A 22,285-nucleotide genomic window follows, 5' to 3' on the forward strand; every position below is an offset into this window, starting at 1 on the left:
TGACTGAATATATGGGATGTCTGGCCATAACCAGGGTAACTGGGTTAGTGTGGCTGTGTATGACAGGTATAGCAGTACTAGCAAACTTTTCCTTTTTGGATCCTGAGATCAAAAAGACATATGTAAATAAGTTAAACTATATATCTAGTCAATAAATATACTTATTGAGTAAACATGCAGTTTAACAAATTATACATATATGAGTAGATGACAAAGTATCTTTATAAGTCACTCAGTTCTTAGATCTACTGGAACTGATTATAAGTACTTATAATTGGGCCAGTAAACAAGTTGTGCTGGTATGCATCTGCGCTCATTTCCAGGTCTGTTTCTGTGCTAGATACATTTACACACACAAAACCTTTGTTTTATTCTGTAATAGAAATTATATTGAGGAGGTTATAACATGATGGCATGTGATAAAGAACGACTCTTTCCTCCCCTATAGACAACAGACTACCAGCAGTAAATAAACCAAAGTCATATGCTAGTTACATATGTGGATAAGAATATCAAAGCTGTACCAAACAGGCAAGCAGACCACTATCAGTGTACCAAGAGGCAACCTAACCACTGGCAGGGTCTGACAGAGTGGGCAGATGTAGCACTTTATAATGGCCTTGTTGTCCTGGCCTGACCCACTGAGCAACATATTCACAAGAGCTCAAGTAGAAAACACATGTGAAAAGTGGGCTCCTGAGAATGTTTGAACAAAGGTACTTTTGTAAGGTAAAGCCAGAGGTTGCCAGATAACACTAATAGATTAGATTAGTTGCTGTATTTCAAGAAGACAGGGCCTATTGGTTATTCTGCATGTACTCACAAGGTATTCAAACCTACCACTGTTGCCTGTGTAACCTACCTACCTAAGAGAACATAAAGTAGCAGAAGTGGAGTTAATATGGCACTCTGCTCCTTCCTTGTGTCCTGACATCTTTTGCCTACTCTAAGGTGGCTGATGCATGGTAGCCTGCTGCATCTACTGTATTTTTGTTCTCTTACAGCAAATTAATCTTTTCATGTTTGTACATATGTAATCAATGTAGTTTTAACATATAAAATTACACAACATATTAAACTTTAACATATTAAACTACATATAATTTTATATGTATTTTATATACTTTTCTATAATAAGTAGAAGTGGCTGATTCTTTAGGTGCTCTGCAGCTTTAACAGCATTTAAATTTCACTGCAGAGCCAGTACACTGTTAACATAGAAAGTACCCATAGTAACGAGCAAGTGGCTTTACAGAGAACAAGGTAGAGCTGTCTTTTGACCATACCCTTACATCTACTGACATCTGTTCACTCAATCTGCAATGTGCTATCTTACATTAGTATTTATTACATTATCTTACACTAGAAGTTTGTTAAAAGAAAAGGGGTTCGCACATTTTGGTGAAGACATTGCTAAGAGCCAGAGTGTGTGCTCTGCACTCTGACTGTGCTCCATGGGGAGCCTTGTTAGTGCAGAGTGTTGACCTTGCTATTTATTAAATGCTCTATTCATAAAGGGAATAGAGGCCCACTGTGGCCCCACCTAGCCACACTGACTGTGTGGGCAGGGAGCAGGGACCCCTGCAACACAGACTGGGTGGAGTATGACAAGCAAAAGCAGGGAAGTCTCAGTGAGTACCAAGAATTGACATGAGTTGCTGGCTATTAGGTCTACTTCACATGGGACCAATCAATGGTGGTCCCATGGTAAACTGTTACCTGATTGTTCTTTTGACTTTTTGTTTTTCTTTTTCTCTGTTCATGTGGTCCAACACAGATTTAAATTTCACTGGAGAACCATTACACTGTAAACATAGAAAGTATCCATAGAAGCGAGTAAGTGGCTTAACTGAGAATGGGGCTCTGGTCTGCCCATACTGTAGATGGAACTTTGTTTATTATGGCCTGAACATTTCTCACAGACTCATGACCATATTAAACGAGGGAATATGGTATAAAGGAAGCCAACTGTCTTTCATCTCTGGCATACCTTTTTGAAAGGTAGCATAGCTCAGGGTGAAACAAGAACAGACCACTCACCTGAACAGCTTTTCACAAATGCACTGTGATAATGGTAGCAGGCAATCACCTCTGAAATGAGCTGTGAATGACTTTATGGAAAAAATATACCACTTCATTGACAAATTAAACTATGGAACAGAATGCAATAGCCCTGCATATGTGTGGAATTGTGACATAAGCTACTATTGTTACCTTTACCTTCAGGATGCTGATTGCTAGTATAATAGTTTAAGTGTATAATCATAATAATTTGTGTGAGGACTATAAAGCCTTAGCTGCAACACTTTTGCAGGACAAGACCAATAGTGCTTTTTTTTATAACACTACATTTGCTGTCTGGCTTTAACAATAAGACTACATAGCATATTTTAATTGTGGTTGACTTTTCAGTTTCTTCTAGCCATATGCTCTCCACTGCATAGACTATCTCATTGTAAAATTCATCTTCTAGAGTCTTTGGCCCATGCTGTGTGGGTCACTCACCCAGTTGTGTCCCCAGCATGTGACATGCAGCAGAGTTGCCATATGCTTCCAACCAGTTCCCTATTTTGTTGCATCAGATAAAAGTTTTTTTTTAACAGTTCATAAATCCCATGTTTCCACTGCTGAAACAGATCTGGGGCGACAGATCTGGAATACACAACATAAATTACTGGTTGACTATTATGATAGAAGTTATATGTAAGCAAGTAATTTTAAAAGTCACCACACAGTTATATTTTTACATAATTATTGTGATGAAATAACTGTAATTCCCTCTGTATCGTTTAAATTTAAAAATATATAATTCCATGTCAATGTCACCATGACCGGTCATAGCCCCAGTGTTTAAAACAAACAAATGTAAAAATAATAATAATAATAATAATAATAATAATAAAAACACTCACTGTGCCACTGATTGCAAACGGCAACTCAGAAATCATATTTCCCATCAATTTGGCAACACGCAGTGCTATCGTGATACAGGAAGAGGTAGTACTTCACAAGTTCTGACGCTCTTAGCCAACAAGGTAGGTCACAAAACTGACAAAGATTGAAATGGATCGTTATAAAATCAACAACAGGCAAATCCGCGTGTAGTAAGTTTGAGTGTAGTTACTATGAACAGACCTAACAAGATAACTAGCTGGCCAGTTAGCTAGCTAGCTCACTAGCTAATGAAAATAACCTACAGTTCGTAACTGGGCCGACTTAGTTACCGCTAGCTAGCTTGCTAACCGGACAGCTTGTTAGGTAGCTAGCTAACGTGTTGGATTTTTTTTTCTCCAAACCTTTTTCCTCTTTTTTTCTTTCACATAAGTAAGAAAAACACATATAGAATTACATACTATATTTTCGAATACCGTGTCATGCTATGACTTTGCTAGGTTAACTAGCTAGCTAGCTAGCTAGCTACCATTGTGAAATTGAAGAAACTGAAATGTGTCTCAAAAGCTTGGAACAACTTTCTCTTCGAAAGGTCCCGCCCAGTAATTTTGATTCAGATTGTGTGTAGCTATTGTAGTAACTGGATACCTTTAACGGTATTTTCGTGAATGAGGTCTATCATTCCACTACTTAATGAATGAAATCTCATGTCCATTAGACAAGAATCTTTTTAAATCCTGGTATTACATCTTGTGTAGAAACTGATGTAATGTGCCATTTATTTGGAATGTACAAAGACAAATTAGATGACACATACCTAACATGCCTAGAGCATATTCTAGTGTGAGAAATTTTTAACATAAACTATGAAGTTAAATTACAGCTTGTTTAATGAGAGTTTCAACTAGTTTATAGAAGATGATAGCTGCTAGAATTACCCTCCCTCTTCCTATGCTTTTCCGCCTCTCTTGGACCACAATAGATGGCATGCAGTGAAATGCACAAATCCAGTCTTGAAGATTCCTGTGGCGAGTATGAAATGTCGAGCTGTGCAGCCGCTATGGAGAAGGAGTCCTACCTGAGTCCCACAGAGAACCCCTCCACCCTTAGTGTGTCATCCAACCTTCAACCAGACCAGCAGGGCTATGATGTCGACTTTGACCCCCCACTGGAAAACAAGTATGAGTGTCCCATTTGCCTGTTGGGTCTTAGGTCAGCTGTGCAGACACCCTGTGGCCATCGATTCTGTAATAGCTGTATTAAAAAATCCATTAGGTGAGCTACTTTACAATTTTTTAATGATCAAAAATGACTTTATAGTTCAAATGTAAATGATCTTAATAGTGCATTAAACAAACTCCTTGAAGATCATAAATATTTCATTGTTGAAAGCTATATTGTATTTAATCTTTTCAATAGGGACACAGGGCAGAAATGTCCAGTTGACAATGAAGTGCTCACAGAAGACCAGCTTTTCCCAGATAATTTTGCCAAGCGGGAAATCCTGTCTCTCATTGTACGCTGCCGTAACACTGGCTGTAATGAGAAAATGGAACTTAGGCACTTGGAGGTAAATTCCCATCATTATGGTAAATATACTACCTATTGCCAAAACTGTTAACCTTATGAGTACACTGCACTGTCTACAAAAATTACTAAGAAGAGAAACCAACCCCTTTGGTGATGCCATGGAAAAATTAGGTTTACAGGCAACCACACAAGGGTTTATATTACTGTTTGCATCATGTTTCATCATACTGATTGTGAGAAGTGCACATGTGTTTCCGCCCCTGTAGAGTCACTTGCACCTCTGTAAGTTTGCCACATTGCCATGTGATCAGTGCCAGGAATCTGTGCGGAAGAGTGAGCTGGAAAACCACAAAGCTCAGGATTGTTTACGACGCCTGGTGACTTGCCCAGACTGTGCAGAGATGATCGCCTATGCTGACAAACAGGTAATTTAGAACTGTAAATGTCAGCTTCTCTGGGGGCAGAATTATTCTGTGTAGTCTAAACCCTTGTGGATCTGAAAGTGTAACAGGTAAGTATGTAATTTTTTATGATTTCAAAGTCAGATGTCGATTTTTAATGTCTGTCTCTTGCTGCAGTTTCATGAGCAAATGTGTCCCTTTGCAAATACAATATGTGACTACTGTAACATGGAGCTCATTCGGGATCAGGTGAGCAAAATATGTCTGCAAGTAAACATGTGAGCATGCTTGTTCAGAAATATTTCACTGAGTTTGTTGCAAGTGAATCTGATTATCAGGGCTTCTGTAGTAATGTATTTCTTGGTTTCAGTTGGCATCACACTGTGACACAGACTGTCTGAAAGCTCCTGTTGCCTGTACTTTCAGTATGTTTGGTTGTAGGGAAAAGGTAAAAGACAATCCATAATATAACTATTAATAAAGTAATACATTATGAAGGCCTTTATATAGGTGTATGTAGGCCTTTGTATTATATATAATTTTTTTTGTTTTGTTTTGGGTTTTTTTAAACTCCTGATGTGAATGGCAAATTTTGGTATACTGAGAGCTGATGAATGAGCTGCGTTTTCTGCAAATCTTTGTCCCAGATGGCAAGGAGTGACCTGGCCCTTCACATGCAGCAGTTCACACAGATGCACATGCGCTGCATGGCTGATTTCCTGCGCAACCAGATCCTTAACGGCTGTCTGCTCACAGTGCCCGCGCCGACGTCCTCTCCAGCCGAAGAGCGTGGTGCTTCTGGCCGGCCGGGCGAGCCGTGCCAGTGCGGTCAGCAGCTGCAGCAGATGCGGGAGACAGTACTGGAGCTGGAGGGCCGCTTGGTACGTCAGGACCACCAGTTGCGGGAGCTAAGCATCCGCAATGAGACACAGCAATCCCAGCTAGCGGAGTTCCGCAAGAAGCTGGCCTCGCTGGAGGAGTCCACGCACGAGCTGGAGGCGCAGCAGTACCAGGGCGTCTACGTGTGGCGCCTGGACAACTTCTCAACCCACCTCCGCAACCAGGAGTTGGGACACCCCGTGGTGCTCCACAGCCCGCCGTTCTACACAGGCCGGCCGGGCTACAAACTCTGCCTGCGGCTGCACCTTCAGACACCCAGCGCGCCCCGCTGTTCCAACTACATTTCACTGTTTGTGCACACCATGCAGGGGGAGTTTGATAGCCAGCTCTCCTGGCCCCTCCAGGGTACCATCCGGCTGGCCGTGCTGGACCAGGAGGAGGGGCAGCACCACATCGAGGTGATGGAGACTAAGCCGGACCTCCAGGCCTTCCAGAGGCCCACTGTGCAGCGCAATCCCAAAGGCTTCGGCTATGTCACCTTCATGCCGCTGCAGGCCCTGCGGCAGAGGAGCTTTGTCAAAGACGATGTGCTGCTGGTACGCTGTGAGGTCACACCGCGTTTTGACACGAGCCTCAGGAGAGAGGGAGTGCAACCTCGAGGCTCCGAGCCATCGCTCTGAGCGCATCTGAGCCACTCCACTTTATTTTCTACAAGTTCTCATAAACACGCTGTTTATATAAAGATTCAGGCAGATGTTTAAAGTAATTTTATTTTTATGTCAGTGTGTTGTTCCTCAAGAGACTATTTTGAATATGTACACAAGATATAACAGTAATAGTTTTAAACCCCTGCACATAGTTAAGTATTCCTTCATAAATTATGGCAGTTTAGCTGTATATACTGCTAAACAGGTAATTACATTCTGAACTATTAAGCAGGTCATGCTGATGGCACTGGAATTGTTGGCTTGTTGGTTGCCAAGATGCAGGTACTGTCTTTCTGATCAGAGAACTTAAAGTAGAGTAGTACTCAGCTAGGACTTGGGAGCCATAGTGTTAAAGGGCTTCATAGTAGTTCTTTATGAACCTTTATAATCATGACAATGAACGTAACATAGGTCACACAACAATCCATCTTGGGCTATTTTCAGTGGGAATGGCCTACCCAAGGCAAGTTTCAACCATCACAATATAGCCAGCATGTCAGTAACGCTCCTACATGCATCAACAAGAGGCACCCCAACCTTTCTTGCTCAAATATTTTCAAAAGCAGCAGACTAGAGGCATCCAGAGAAGAACCTGTAGTTTCAATATTTTTGGTATGTATTGATGTCTTGTGATTCACTCCAATTTACTTCACATTGAGTCCAGTTTACAGAGAACAGAAAGCTAATTCAGGACCTTAACAATTCTTTCATGCTCTTCATTTTTTATGCTATGGTGTTCAAATTAAGTACAATGCCAAATGTCTTATCTGAAATCTGTGAAGTGCATCTTGAGGTGTGTGGCACGATGAAAGGAGATGGTGAAAACCACTGTGGCCTAAATACCCTTACTAAAGTTGTAGTACATTAGATACATTTCGTAACACCCTTGCTTTTTGTTCCTTGTCCTTTTGTTCAGATTTTATGTAAAGGCATTTTCTTTGAAAAAAAAAAAATGCTATGTGCTACTGTATCTGAATAATCTAGAGGAGAAAGTGTAATGGCCTTCACAAGGTTTTAAGAGCATTTTATTCTATTTTCACATTGAATCACAGTTTCTAGTTAGAAATCAGTTGATGCCAAAAAATAATAAAATGCAGAATACACTTTAAATTTTTAATGAACCCATGAGATGAACCATGCCAAACGTGGCTATTAACAATTAAAGCTTTTTAAAATGACCTTTTTTATATAATGTGCCTATAGTGACGAAAGATCATTGTATAGCAGTGCTAATGTGGGTCGTCTACTGACTAAATACATGCCGTAAAATTCACTGACTAATTTTATCTGTTTTCTCTGATTATCAGCTGTGTGTAAAACCAATAAACATTTTAATATATAAAAATTAAGAAAAGTACAAGATTTATCCTTTCTTATATTAATTCGTTAATTTTCAGAGGGTAGGCCTTCTTTGGTATTCTTCAGGTTTCAGGATTACAAAGTCAGAACATCACGTTTGGCTCTCAAAATGTGTGACTGACTTGAAAGAGATTTCTGTTGTGTTCTCTCATCATTTCCTCACTGGTCCCACAGTTGTCTGTTAACCCACAATGTGTCGTCCTAGTAACAGAGAGAAGATGCATGTCAGCAATGTCGGACAGACCATCAGTCATGCTGTAGCATCGTAGGCTGCACCCCCTTCTCTCCAGATACATCTCTCCTTCCTCTTCCATTAAAGGTGACAGAAGAGACCCTTCTGAAATATGCTGTGTAATCCTTATCTCCGGTTGGATGAGGTGTCTGGTTTCTCTGGTATCTTCTACATAGCCTAGAGGAGCAACAGAGAAGGCTTAACATACTTACTGATACTGGCCTGGTCCAGAATGTCACTGGTAAAATTATGCTGACTCAGCTAGACCATTACTGCCAAGATATAAACATGTAACTTCATGTTACTTTTGTTCTTGTAGTTCCACAGGTAAGGAGAAACCACCATCTCGAGCATCTTTTCAAGCCGACAGTATTCCACTGAGGGCCCTCTGGGATCGTGGACTCCCTGGCCACACAGACAAATAATGCTAAATAAAGCAGACATAGCTGGTGTCCAACATGTGTACGCATGCACAAGAGGCATTCTCACCTGTAGGACCAGCAGCATCTGTGTGATGGACGTGGGAAGCAGAGGCAGATTGGTGGGTAGCAGGTCCTCGACAGGAAGCCTCATCAGGACCAGATCCCTGAAGCCCAGCAGGGCCATCTGCCTCACTGTCAGCTCCTGGCCCTCAGGAGCCATGGGAATAGAAAGAGAGGTAGGTCACGCATTATCTCATTACATTATAATTGCTGTATATTGTTGATGAAAATCGAACACAAGTTCTCGTATTGTCTGGGGCAACTTTATTTGTAATATGTTGTTTTATTTATTTACCTGCAATGGATAGAAAATAGCCTGCAGTGTAGGAAGAATCTCAGAGAAAAATCTCAACCATTCCTTAGCCAAGAAAAAGAGCTGTCTTTCTCCTTTTGAGAAATGAAATATCGTGTATACAAACTCAGCGAACAAGTACAGTACTGTAAATTTACATTAGTTCTTTTCATACCTTCATGCAGTTGAACCTCCTCAAAAATAAATGTAAAGCCTTTATTCAGAAGTTGATTCTATAACCAAGAAAAGAGACTGTCTTAAGAATTAACTAAATGGGCCCGACTACAATGAAATCATCACATTAAGGCCACTTAACTGTTGAAAGTTTAAAGAGTATTTTTAAATGTTTCTCGTTATACCATATTGAAGTTATGTCTGTGCAAAAAAACAAAAAAAACAAACAAACAACAAAAATGAAAAGAAATAAATACAAGAGAATACTCTGTTTTCAGCTTTCAGTCTAAGCCTTGGCTTCAGGAACTAGAGCTGGAGAGTACCTGATAATACTCTTTGATGAATGACCCCATCTCTGTTTTTAGAAGCCATCTGTCAACATGTAGAAAACCCATGTAAGGCACTCAAATAAGGCCATGTGCAGCGTGTGTTGTGTATGCACCAACCAGCCACTTTATTAGAAACACCACTGCACCTACTACTCGCAGACAGTTTATTAGGTACACCTATTTTACTAGTATATTTTTAGGTGTATAATTTGTGTTGAAATTATGTTTCTGTTGTGGGTCTGCTGTGAGCGCATTAGGCTTAGCAGTGTTGCTGCTGTCTTTTTATTTGTGTCAGTGTCTGCCACACAGTGTTTGCCACACAGGTTGGGAGGGGTCTGCCACAAAGAAATATCCAGATAACAGCAGTTCTGTTTTCTCTGAAACTGGCCAGTGATGTAAAGTTTCTCATATATACATGTAATAGAGAGGGTCATAATGCTTATTTTGAGATATGATCATGACCTATTTCTGGGTCATTAAGATGCTGTGTGTCAATTGGGCATAGTTAGTTTAGTGTATGTACCTGATACTCTCATTTAAGGAGTAGAGTTCATTCATCTGAAGCTCCTTTCCCTGAAACACCTTGCTAACTGCAGAATAGATCCTAAAAACACAGAATTTACTATCACCAGTAACTCAGAATGCAAATGGAATAGCTACAAATGATCTTAAACAACATTTGTATGCCTGATTATTTGTATGCCTGGTTGCATTTAGTGGTGTTCCAGTATAAGATCTGATCTCCACCTGTTCATGTCACTGCCACTAGGGCCATGCAGCATGCTGGAGGCAGGTTGTAGTTGAGAGAGGACGGGCAAATGGATGGAGCTCTGGTTGCAGGTTCGCTGCTGGCTGGAACTCATTCTGGCTTCAGATGAAGACCAGTGTACAGGCACAGCCAGGGATCATGCGCAGTCAGAAGGACACCAATAGTTGGACCACCAGTTACTGAATACATCAGGCAAACATGCAATTCTATATCTTCGTCATCAATCAGAGTGGGAAAATGAGAGAATTTTCAGGTGTTTGAGATTTAGGCCATGTGAAATTACGCTGGTTGGCAAGCTCCACTTTGTCAGCTTCCTTTGGTGCAGCAATTTCCTGTGCTGTGTACTGTATACATCCATTTATGCTGCATACTGATTAACTAAGCAAAACGCACCTCTCAGCAGTGAGTTCCAGCAGAGGCAGGCAACGGGAGTACACGCCAAGGTGATACGCTAATGAGAGAAAGTGCAGTGGGCCTGTCCAACATGATGTATTTCAGAGTACTCACAATAAAAATGTAGTGATGGTGCTTATGCTAAGCAGTTATACAAAACCAAGAAAAGTCACAAAATGCCACAAATAAATAGATTAATTCAGAAATTGCGCATTTACAATTAGTCATAGTTTTTATTTAGATTCAAAATTATTCTCTGCTTACTAGCTCAGTGGTGGATTGGACTAAAGGTGTCCTGCAACTGCTCACCAACTGGGTCAGAATTGGGTCTGGGTAACGTGGTCAGAGAACATATACAGCATGTTTAAAGGATCAAGCTTTTGTGAATAATCCACTGATGTATTTATTATCCAGCAATGATTGAGAGTGTTCCAGTGACAGAACAACCCATAAAGTATATTTTTGTTATTGAAATAAGAACAGTAAGACTTGAGCAACACAGATTACATTACAGCAAGCGGAGTACATACCAAGCTGTTACAAAGCAGGTGGTCGCAACTGAGTGTTAAGTTCACACACTCACACAGTCCGAAAGACTTGGATTCAGGATTTGACAGAGATCTGATGACGACTGCATCCTGACAAAATGATGAACCCTGTATTTGTGCCGTGGGTGTCTTTCTCAGGCAACGCTCTAAGATAAACTCTTGAAGTCCCTTTTTGTGGTGGTGGTTTTTCCTTTTTCTTTTTTTTTTTTCCCCTTGCCTCAGTTACTGATTCATTGCCTGTACTGGTCATTCATTGATAATGTGTAATCAGTGCATGACGCTCTGGATAGGCATATTATTAACGTGAAGTGGCAGGAAAGGTGCTTCCAGTGCCTGTTTGCATGTAAGAGAAAGTTAGCAAAGATGTTCATTACTATTTTAAAGAAGGAAGTTTGGAGGTGGAAGTGTACATCAAGGGCTAACCACAGCAAGTCAGAATTGCAGGAGTGAGAACATGACTAGTTAGTTAAAACAAATGCATTATTTACAAATGAAAACATTTATATTAGTAATCTTTAATCCATGGATATACCAGAAAAAAGCCTTAGACAAAATCACAGAAACAACTTTGACCAATCATATTAGGCAGCAAAATAATTGTCATTTTAAATATTACATTTAGGTAAAAATAATTTAAATACCACAAATAGCTCAGTAGAAATAGAAAAGCAGTGCATTGAACTAAAAGTAGGAACATGTTCGTGCTCGGTGGGTGGAATCTGTGTTACTAAATCTCTAGTTTTGTCATAAAAGTAGCTGAATTCACAAACAGCGCCTGTGTGTCTGCAGCCACTGCTATTCGTCAATGTAAGGCAGTTTCTTGCCGCTGCCATGTCCTCGCTGGCATTCTGACTCCTCTTTTTTTGCTGTGCTCTGCTGAAGGGTGTTCACTCTGCTGGCCTTGGAATCTGTGAACCAAACAGATGTGACATTCGCTGTCGTCAGGAGGGGCATACCAGGAAGGAGCCAAGCGAAGTGGGAGTTGGCTTGGGAGTGGAAAACTGAAGCCCGGACCTACGTGGGGATAGGGGCGCGTCTCTGTCACACTTCAGTGTGCTCTTGTCGAAGCACTCGGCAATCCAGGACAGAACCTCCCCGCAGTACTTCACCTAAAGGTCAAGGATGTTGCTGTTAATCAAGTGTATATGAGCAACACTTGTCCTTATATGACATACGCTGCACCTCCTTCTGTACTTCACCTCAGCCTCCATAGATGCCATGCGTTTTTCTTGCTCTTTAAACCCTCCCACAATCCTCAGCAGGCTTTGTACCCTGAAACACAGCAAAGTTAGCACAGCACAGCAGCAGCAGCGCAGAAACTGCTGAGTCATGTGCAGCGGAGCGGGGAGCAGCAATGGGCCGCTCACTTTGAGGATGTGCTCCTGAGTCTCTGCTCGCTGCTCTCCAGGTGATGCCTCTCCAGCCTGGCTAGGTAGTTCTCCTTCTGCACCGTCTCCCATGTCATCAGCTTCTGGTCCAGCCCCACTGGTAGCTCCCTCTCTGAATATTAAACACGGTGTCAACTTTCATGTGAGTTTTCAAATGACCTCCCGTTTCTTCTTGTTTTCTTTCTTATTTACATTATTTGGGGAAGTGGCAATTGGTGTGTAAGTATGTGTGTGTGTGGGGGGGTGGGGGTGGATGGATGGGTGGGTAGGTGTAGTTATCCACTATGTGACGAAATATGTGACTGCTTTCAGATCAGTCTGGTCACGTTTCAGATGTGAGCACATCCAGTTGCACCCAGCCAGGGCTGAACAGAACTGACCCAAGTGTTCGATTTTTGACTCAGCCTTTTTGAAGAGGCTTAGGAAGAGCTGGGAAAGGTGACTGATGATGATGAAGGGCGGAGCCAGCGCAGGACGGCTGTGGTACTCCACTATGAGATTATATCGCTGAAACTTCCAGAAGATATCCGTGTTCCCCTGCACCACTTGGAATGTGTAGCTGCAGTGACACAGACAGAGGCAGAAGTGATACTTGCACAACAGGCAGCTTTATTTAGACCTGAAAGTAGTACTTAATTTTGGCCTGCATTTTGAGATGCAGTTTGAGTTAGTTACTGCCTTTGGTTAGCTGGTGTCTAAGTTCATACTGACTGATGGAATTCAGGGAAATGCAAAATCCCCTGCAAGATGCAACCTTTAGCAAAAGCTCCTATAACCCCAGCCCTAGTAAACCTGTACCTGCAAGACACCCCGATCACAAAGAGAGAGATGGCCACCATATCACACTTGTTCCAGTTATGTGGTATGTGGTCAGACTAATTAAATTATTTTATTTCAAGCCCACTCTGACCTGAACATAGCGATGAGTAAGTTGAGCAGCAAAACGTTAGTGACCAGTAAATAGATGACCAGTAGAAGGATGACCAGCCAATTGGCATAGATGTTAGGACAGGGTAGCAGAACGCCTGAGATGATCGCCTGCAAATCCATGGTGCAGTTATCGGCGTGCATTTTAGCAGCTGTGGACATATAGCAATGGCAGCATGAGCACCTTGTCGCCATCTTGTGGCAGTCACTCAACTAACAGCTTTAGGTAAATTAGGAAAAGCCCCTCAACGTCATTCCAGTGTAACAGGCAACTAAAATCAAACATAAAACATTCAACACGTCAGTCAAATTTACAGATATGTGTCTTAAGATAGGACCAAATTATCCTGTCTAAAAAAATCCTACAATCTACTACTGTGCTTAACCTGTGTCTTGGAAGCTAATGACACATGTAATAATTATTTCAAAATTCTTATGCCCTGTATGCACAATATATTTGATAATGAACAGAAATCCCCTAATCATTTTAAAGTACATTAATCCCACAAATAGAATAGCTCACCATCTATCTCCTCCAGGGGGATCTGGCCGAATATATGCAGATAGGGGCGGTAGAGCACCCTACGAAAGACCCAGTCCAGGCGCGGGTCGTTGGGATGTAGCAGGGCCTGAGTAGCCACTCCATATGCAATCAACCACACACTCAGGAAGAACAGGAAGAAGAATACATCCTTCATCTGAGAGAACGACACCACAAGCGTCCACAGCCAATCATAATCGAAAATAGGCTGGCACATTAAACTTTCACACTCTCACACAGATACTGTGCTTTTGGAATAGCTGAATGTGTTCACCATTCTCTCCACAATGATGATTTTGGGCCCGAGTTGCTTGTGGATGGCGAAGATGTGGATGAGCCTTAAAGTGAAAACCATGAAGTCCAAAGCCAGGACTGTGCGCCCAGCCTCGTATGTTCTTTTCGCCATCCTACACAGACACACTGATGGAATTCAGGGAAATGCAAAATCCCCTGCAAGATGCAACCTTTAGCAAAAGCTCCTATAACCCCAGCCCTAGTAAACCTGTACCTGCAAGACACCCCGATCACAAAGAGAGAGATGGCCACCATATCACACTTGTTCCAGTTATCCTCCACATAGAGTTTAAACTTCTTCAGAATGTTCATGTCTTCATCTGTGAAGAAACTCTGGGATACATGATTCAATATGGTCATGTTGCAGTTTCAGTATGAGGCAGATGCTTGGGCTGAATGTGGTTTTATAGTGATAAGCAACAGTAGAGTGCCAGTGTTGCCTTTGCTTTGTGGAATCACAGCCTATATGGCTTTTGCACAGTAAATATGGTCCTTTAATTGATCCTATTTACACCCAGATGAGTTTAACCACTGAATCTGTCCCGTAACAGAGTCCTATTAATCCAATATGCAAATATCGAGAATGTACTTGAAAATAAAAACTTATTGTGGAATATCCAATAGAATAAAATACAACAATAATCCAGTACAATACAGTAATCATCATGGCAACAAAATCTAAGGAGTTTAAATCAGGTGTCACTCTGAATTTTATATATCCATTTTCTGTAGGAGTACAATGCTAAACACTAAGAAAATGTGAATTTGTTAAGGGCCCCTTCTGAACTCTTCCCACCTGCCGGATCTCTTCCAGCACCAGCGTGAACACCCAGAAGTAGAGGATGATCTCGGCCAGAGACGGTCCCATCGGCGGTGCAGGGCGGAAGTCCAGCAGCAACACATAGGTGAAGAGGGCAAGGAAGGCGAAGTACATGATGACATTGCCCAGGAACACGGTGACCGGGGCGCTCCAGAAACGTCTCCAACGACGCAGGAGGAACTGGCTCCAGGCAGCACCACAGCTCTGATCGGCGGGGTCGCCAGCCACCTCCGAGTCCCTGACAGACGCCGTGCGGCACCAGGACGACACAGACACAGAGCATCAGTAAAGTTCAAGTTACCCAGAAAGGTCCTGTGTTGTGGAGTGAAAAGGGACTAACTCTGGGTCCTCCTCGGTCAGTAGCAGGGCCTTTTCTGTGTCCAAACTGTCCAGCTCCACGAACTGCTGCCCTCCGCCTCTGCTCTCCAGTGCCCCATCTCTGCAGAACGCCAGCACACCAAGGCTGAGGAAGCTAATCTAATCATCATCAATTCAGCCAGTTGCAACAGTCTTAGCACCACATGCGCGATATGAAGCTAGATGATTTCACTTGGGCTTCTACCTGAATTTGATCAGGTTGGTCCATATTAGAGGTGGGAGGAAAAAAGACAGGACCAGTTTGGAGATGGCTGTATCTGTTTTCATGGCTCCCCACCAGATCTTAGTCAGAAGAGCCTGGACAAAACTGCAGCCAGTGACAAACCAAAAGTGGCAGACTACAAGCTGTAGGCATGCAAAGGACTGGAACATGTGCCGCCTACCTGGACACCGTCATGGGCAAAGAAGCTTTTGGCGTCTGCTTCCATTGCCAGATTCAGCACGGTGTATTTGCTCCAGCAGTGCGTCTTCCTCACCAGGAGGGCATAAGCTCTGTCCTCACTGTTTGAGTAGCACTCGCTGAACAGATCTAAAGCAAGAAATCACACAGATGCTGGAAAGTTACTTATTGTAACTGTCAATTGAAAAAAGAGTCACCAAATCTCTCCACACGTCTGTTACATCGGTGTAATGTCCTGTTGCCCAGGAGTGGCAGCAGATTGTTTGTTCTTTTTGTAGTTATAGTTTATGTACGAATGTATGCAGTAACACTCACCGAGAGCAAACTGCTCATACTTGGCTTCTTTCATGATGCGAGCAGACTCTGCCTCTGACTCAAGGTGAGCCAACTCCTTCAGGATCTTGCAGCCAGCCAGAGCTGCAGCCACTGCCTCTGGACCCTATCACACACACACACACACACACACACACTCACACACACACACACACACACACCAAAACAAAAAAAAACATGGACATTCACACTGGGGACACTTGTAGTAGCCGGAGTATACTACAGAAACACTACAGAAGTGAATTACTTCCAGAACATTTAATATTAACCAGACTCAGCAGAGGATGATAAAAAAGGAACATGGCCCCTGTTCCTTGTCACTATCTTCCCTGTTCTCCCCCATCCAGTCATTCATAAGACTATAAACAACAACTTGGTATCCAAATTAACTGTGGTAAAAATTTGCATATAAGAGTGGCATTCAAAGGATAGAATTATAAAGATGTAAATAAAGCTGGTTTATTCAAACATATCTCATCACTTCAGAGGTCTATAGGGACCTACCATTGCCCAGAAGTAGTTTGCCATCTTCTGTCTGTTCTGCAGGATGGCCCAGAGAAAAAGGTCTCTCCATGGGTTCTCACAGCGCTCCTCAAGGTCAGGGAGGTCCTTCTGGCTGTGGAAAAGGCGACCTTTATTCACCCTCTCCTGGGGAAGATACAAACAAGAACAATCTGGGGGATTATTTCTTTTTTTTCCATTATTAAACATGTGGGTAATTGACATCAATGACGTAACATCTACTATACAGTTAATATACAGCTTTTGTTTTTTCTCTTTGTTTAGTTATTCCTTTTTGGTTGGCAGGTGTGACTCTGTAACTTCCACCTAATTTCTGACAGCAGGTTTTGTCAAATCTGATGAAGACCTAGTAGGCTTGAAATGTAATTTTGAAATATACTACTTTTGGAGCATTTAGAATGGTGTGTAGACATCTCCTGTTCTCTTTAATGGTGTATATTTTTTCCCTGGAACCATGAATGCTGTCTAGCTTTCTCATTAAATATTGTTCATTACTGGAATGCTTTTGGAGAATGACGAGTGTGTCTTATATTTTCACATCCAGGTAGCTGCATTAGACATAGCCAATCTCTCCTACCGCTGGGAGCTTCTGGTAGAAGCCCTTGCATGAGTCATGCAGGAAGTCCTTCAGGACCTTGGAGACCTCATGGAGAGTGAAGCGAGGCCGCCGCTCCCCAGACTCCCCAAAAGGAGGCCCTGGGTTCCGAGCTGAGGTCAGCAGGAGCTGTTTCTCCTGGTGTTTCTTCAGGAGGTCAAAGAGGAGACTCTTCTCTGACACTGAACAGTACAGCTCCTGGAGACGCCTATAAGTCAGAAACTCGCCCAAATTCACGCCGTTGTCCACAAAGAGACGCACAAAATCTGGCTTGTTGTTGACCAGAGCATCCATCATGACCCCCTCAAGGTCTTGTGCCTAAGAGAAACATACTCTCAGATGTTATTACAAATTATCTAAAAATCTGCAACATGTGGGTACAACAGGTGATTTTACATTAATACAAAAGGTTACATCACTTCTAAAAAAAATCACAAGTTTCTCACACTCCACTCTACATCCCCACTGAAAATCTCGCTCTTGGCAATGTCCACTCTATTCCAAGCCACGGCTAGTTTGAGCTCATCCAGGAAGTCCTGGGCCTCCTGACTCTGGCTCTTACAGGCTAGGGGAGAAAGAAAAACAAATAAACAAAAACAAAATCACTGAAAAATAAACTGATGCATAAAAAACTGCTACATAAAATCTTGCTAAATAATGTTATTCACTAATGGTTTTAGTGGAAACTAGGTTTTCCAATGGGAAACTAAGATTTTCTGTAGGTTATAATCTTCTGACAGATATGTTTATACTCACCTTTAACTAGTGCTTTGAGTATAACTGTGTCTAGCTCAGAGCTCTCCTGCTCTGGATCATGTACGGTCAACAGGTGACCATTATATAGAATCTTCTGAATCTAGTCAAAGAAAGCAAAAAAACAAACAAAACATTTAATGCACACCATTTGGGAAATTCTCTCTAATTACAAATCTAGTCTGTGCCATTTGCCCCTAACCACTTTGATCCAGAAAGTGATGTCAGTGCAGTGGCTGCTGGGAAACGTGTCCAGCAGCAGCTCTTGGACCAGCTCACTATCCCAGCATCCTCTGTTGATCAGCGTCACTAAAATGTCTGCTACGCCCCCGGAACCAGCCAGGATCAGCCAGGCAGTTGCATTCTGGATGGTCTTGTACATTCTCTACATATGCAAGGTGTTGAGAAGCAGAGGTCAAAACTATAATAATTTTAGCATGGCAATTTATAAGACAAGATGGACTAAATCATTATCTACACACTTGCGTAATAGAAAAGTCAAGAAAATAATTTATTTTATGATCTTTTGTGATTCATAAAATATTATTTGAAAAATATTGCCTGCAAAATCTTTGGTTCCCCATGAACAAGCAGACACAGGACAGGAATTTCATAGCTGCCGGGTCCTGCAGAAATACAAAATAGGCAGTGAGATCTAAACTACTTGAGAGGTCATAACTAAGGACATGTAGCTGTGAGCCAAAAAAGGCTCGGTGAGTCTGCTGTGTTCAGACACCTCCGTATCCGGTACGCTGCAGGGAGATGTGTTTAAGCAGTTTGACCCTCATGTCACTGGTGACCCCTGGCTTCTGCGAGTCCTCGTCTAGCAGGATGAAGTGGGAGTGGTTGCAGTCTAGAGAGTAGACGGTCCCATGGGGGAGGTCCTCCGTGGGGTAGGCGGCTGGCTGGTCAGGCTGTGCATTTGAAGAACAACATTACTGCACTTTTAACTGGAGCACTGCCATGATTGATTGTGAGCAATGACACCACAGTGACACTACAACCATGACTCTGCTTCACAGATTTCCAGATGGTAATGAGCTGTCGGTTACCTCTGACATGTTTAAACTGGGTGAGAGATGACGTAACTGATGTTGCAGCTTATGAAGGAATCATTCACACAGAAAAAATACACTGACACTTCCTGCACTTGTAAAATCTAAAACTAATAAAGGAATGTTCTCCTGTGCCTAGAGTCATGACCTTGGTGGAGAGCAGCAGGTCTCGGTTATTGATCATGGTCCAGGGAGTGATTCCGATGGCCACCACACGGTCCTTCATGGAGGTGCTTGCCAGAGAGTGGTCCCTCACAGCCTGACCCAAATGCTTGGTGATGCCAAACCGCAGGCCGCTGGTCAGGATCCATGCTCCTGGGGATGACGGCAGTGACAAGTCATTCACTGGCCATTGAGGGAGTGTTTTATTTCCACCGGCATCATTATTCCGTGACCTCATCCAAGTTTTTTCATGTGCAGATTGTTCTTGCTCACCTGTACTCTGGGTGGCTTTCACTAAGCCTTTCCTCACTGTGTCTCTGAGCCAGGGCTTCATCTGGGCCGGCTCATCACCACCCACTAGCGCCACCACCAGGTGCGGAGGATGAAGCCCCCACTGCTCAATTAGTAACTGGTATATCAGTACGGGGTCTGTGGAATTGTGAACCCTGGCAAACTGGACTGACAAATAGTATGTGTGAGTGATAAAAATGGTCTACCAAGCAAATAAGGAAAATCAAAAACTTTTACCCTAAACAAAAGATTTGACCGTTAATAGTTATGAAAAATCAACTTTATATGTAAATCCTGAACTGAATAATATGAAAATGTTTGTCATTGAATGATTGTACACATGTTGTGAATGTGTCATATCACCTGTAGTGATCTGGCAGGACTAAGATAATGGATGTGTGAGGCTGTTTGTGTCGGTAATAAAAGCCTGAAGGCTCTCACGCAGTGACTGAGAGAGTGAAACACCCCAAAAGATTCAATGATGATAGAGACATCTGCTGTAGTATACCTTGCCCCTGGTTCTATTGGTCCCAATGAAGTCAATGTCCCCCACATGGCCTGCTGTCCATTGGGGTTTATCACGGGCCTCTCTTGCTTTTTGACCCAGACCACCATGAGGGGTGGAGCCTTCCTGTATAGAGAAACACTGGCACCCCAACAGAGCCCTAGATAAAGGACGAACACAGAAACAAACATACAAAGATGAGTGGTATAACTTAATACAGATATGTGGGGATCATAGCACAGAACAGGAATGGTACGTGTGATGAGGACTAGCCATCCATAAGGTTTGTTTTTTGTGAGTTTGCGAAGTCATTAAATGATGTCATTCTCACCCTTGCTCCTGTGACTCCAGCACTACATCACCACATTTTTCACATTTACTGCCCTGGTGTAGCGCTACCTGTGAACACACACACACACACACACACACACATGCACACGGATACACACACAATTTATAGTTCTCAGTCGTGCAGAGAAAAAAAATGGTGGGCTGTTTATGCAAAACAGGCACGATTTCCATTTTTGTTCCTTGCACATGCAAACAAACTGCCTTTGTACTGGTGGAGTCACAGGTGTCTTGTCCAACCTTGTTTGCTTTTCACTTCAATAGAAAAGCAAGTCAGAGAAGGTTTAGAAAGGAAGAGGCTGATTCAAACAGTGCAATACGCCAATCAAGCAATGACACATGAACTCTGTTCAAATAATCATTTGAATATGCAAATATGAGTAAAAATGATTAAATAGCTTTTGCACAGTGTTATTGCACAGTAAAATGAAGGAGACCCAGATTTATTACTGCAAAATGTGTTAATGAGGAACTTTCACAAATATTTCTCTTTTACATATATGTAAGTTTGAAACTCAGACTAAGAGTAGAGACAGTGAAAACAAAACGTTTTGCAGTAAAGATGAAAAGATACAGAAATCAATTTCAAAAAATCACAATAAATCTGAACAATATCAATCATGGAAAGATATATCAATATACCAATAGATCATAGTATGCATTATAAATATCTAATGTAAAATATTGGCTGTTAGAAAGACTCAAATTACATAGTACCAGACAAAGATTTGGGCACACCTGACAGAATGTATTTTTTAATAGTAATAAAGGCATTTTAATCTAATGGGTTATGCTTAAGTTTGTTTCTAAGACTAATATAATATGGGAAAGGTGTAGTCTATATATTAATTCATTTTTAATGCTTAGTGGTTAGGGTACTTGACTTGTAATTGGAAGGTTGCTGGTTCAAGCCCAGCCAAGTTACAGTGCTGTTGGGCCCCTGAGCAAGGCCCAGACTAACTCCAATTGCTCAAGTTGTACTTAGTCATAATTGTAAGTTGCTTTGGATAAAAGCATCAGCTAAATGCATATGTGAGTGTTTTCAAGACTGATGGTAAAGCATCATAGGTGGCTGCCTTGTGAAGGTGGTTAAGAAAACACCAAGAGCATGCAAATCTGTACTCAAAGTACAGGATAGTTACTTTGAAGAATCTTAGTCAATATTTGTTAATTACAGCATAATCACATATGTTTTTTTCATCCATTTGATGCCTACCCTTTTAAAAAATATTTATTTAAAAATAAACAAAAAGTGGGTGTGTCCAAACCTTTGACTGGTACTGTACATAAAATGGATGTAGAAGTGTGTGCAGGGTGGAGGTATATGTGGAGGTCATGATTTGACTAGGGGATAGAGCAGGATGTCTATGGGACTGTGACCATATATCATGTAAAGAGTATCATTTGCATTATGGACCAGAGAGAACAATAATGTTTAACCATACAGAGAGAAACTTTCAGCTACTCTTTATGTTCCTTCCTAAGCAGAAGATTTTGGTCACATATTAATATATGTGTAACTAAACATATTAATAAAACATATTATTTTAACCATAAATGCTAAATATGTAACCATTTTATTTTAATATCATATGTGAAATGGTTATTATGATCTTTAAATTAGTAATTATGATAATCTTTTAAATGTTTTATTATGATCATGATGATCATTACTGATTAAACATTATTAATATTTCTTGCAGTGTTACAACATTATATTATTACTACTGACAATGCTGCTTGATTCAAAGGAATAAATGGTAACTGCATTCTCTAGTCTAATGAATAAACAATGTCCAAATGAATAAACAATGAATAACAAACAGCCTTCTGAAAACCGCAATTAAATTTAGAAAGAACGAATAATCTATGTTCATCTTTGGCAGCTGAAGGAGCTTCACAGAAATGTACTTCATGCCAAAATTCATATTTCCTAGGGGGCTTACCAGAGGGTTGTCCTGAAGCCCAGGCATATCGAAATGTCTTTTTGCCCTGAGGTCTTGCTCTTGCATTGTTCCCACGCTG

General features: G+C 41.7%; 3 protein-coding genes across 4 annotated transcripts; 1 reads left to right on the forward strand and 2 right to left on the reverse strand.

The window, feature by feature from the left end:
• The first annotated feature begins 2,972 nt into the window (after nt 1-2,972).
• traf6 (TNF receptor-associated factor 6) lies at nt 2,973-7,772 on the forward strand. Its single transcript, XM_027013821.2, has 7 exons — nt 2,973-3,035; nt 3,875-4,167; nt 4,312-4,462; nt 4,689-4,847; nt 5,001-5,072; nt 5,194-5,271; nt 5,471-7,772. The coding sequence occupies exons 2-7, from the start codon at nt 3,875-3,877 to the stop codon at nt 6,341-6,343; spliced, it is 1,626 nt and encodes a 541-aa protein (XP_026869622.1). The 5' UTR covers nt 2,973-3,035; the 3' UTR covers nt 6,344-7,772.
• Nucleotides 7,773-7,822: 50 nt separating this feature from the next.
• Nucleotides 7,823-10,414, reverse strand: LOC113579692 (proline-rich protein 5-like). 2 transcript variants are annotated; one of them, XM_035520931.1, is made up of 9 exons: nt 10,401-10,414; nt 9,986-10,102; nt 9,762-9,842; nt 9,233-9,281; nt 8,911-8,968; nt 8,739-8,830; nt 8,451-8,591; nt 8,267-8,366; nt 7,823-8,138 (listed from the first exon to the last, which is right to left on the reverse strand). In XM_035520931.1, exons 2-9 carry the CDS (start codon nt 10,099-10,101, stop codon nt 7,834-7,836), a joined length of 942 nt encoding a protein of 313 aa, XP_035376824.1. In that variant the 5' UTR covers nt 10,102; nt 10,401-10,414; the 3' UTR covers nt 7,823-7,833. The 2 variants fall into 2 exon arrangements, with proteins under 2 accessions (XP_035376824.1, XP_035376823.1); XM_035520930.1 differs by lacking the exon at nt 10,401-10,414 and having other exon boundaries at nt 9,986-10,128.
• A 248-nt stretch (nt 10,415-10,662) lies between these two features.
• trpm5 (transient receptor potential cation channel, subfamily M, member 5) lies at nt 10,663-22,247 on the reverse strand. The gene is made up of 26 exons (XM_035520929.1): nt 22,207-22,247; nt 20,244-20,311; nt 19,916-20,072; nt 19,390-19,570; nt 19,103-19,269; nt 18,636-18,813; nt 18,461-18,525; nt 18,102-18,284; nt 17,903-18,002; nt 17,593-17,711; nt 17,129-17,464; nt 16,534-16,677; nt 16,012-16,135; nt 15,680-15,825; nt 15,481-15,593; nt 15,259-15,357; nt 14,895-15,156; nt 14,313-14,431; nt 14,079-14,211; nt 13,787-13,961; nt 13,247-13,415; nt 12,717-12,895; nt 12,316-12,448; nt 12,148-12,220; nt 11,921-12,057; nt 10,663-11,819 (listed from the first exon to the last, which is right to left on the reverse strand). Exons 1-26 carry the CDS (start codon nt 22,231-22,233, stop codon nt 11,744-11,746), a joined length of 3,663 nt encoding a protein of 1,220 aa, XP_035376822.1. The 5' UTR covers nt 22,234-22,247; the 3' UTR covers nt 10,663-11,743.
• Nucleotides 22,248-22,285: the final 38 nt, after the last annotated feature.

Source organism: Electrophorus electricus, chromosome 21 (genome assembly GCF_013358815.1).
Source record: "Electrophorus electricus isolate fEleEle1 chromosome 21, fEleEle1.pri, whole genome shotgun sequence".
NCBI classification, from domain to species: Eukaryota; Metazoa; Chordata; class Actinopteri; order Gymnotiformes; family Gymnotidae; genus Electrophorus; species Electrophorus electricus.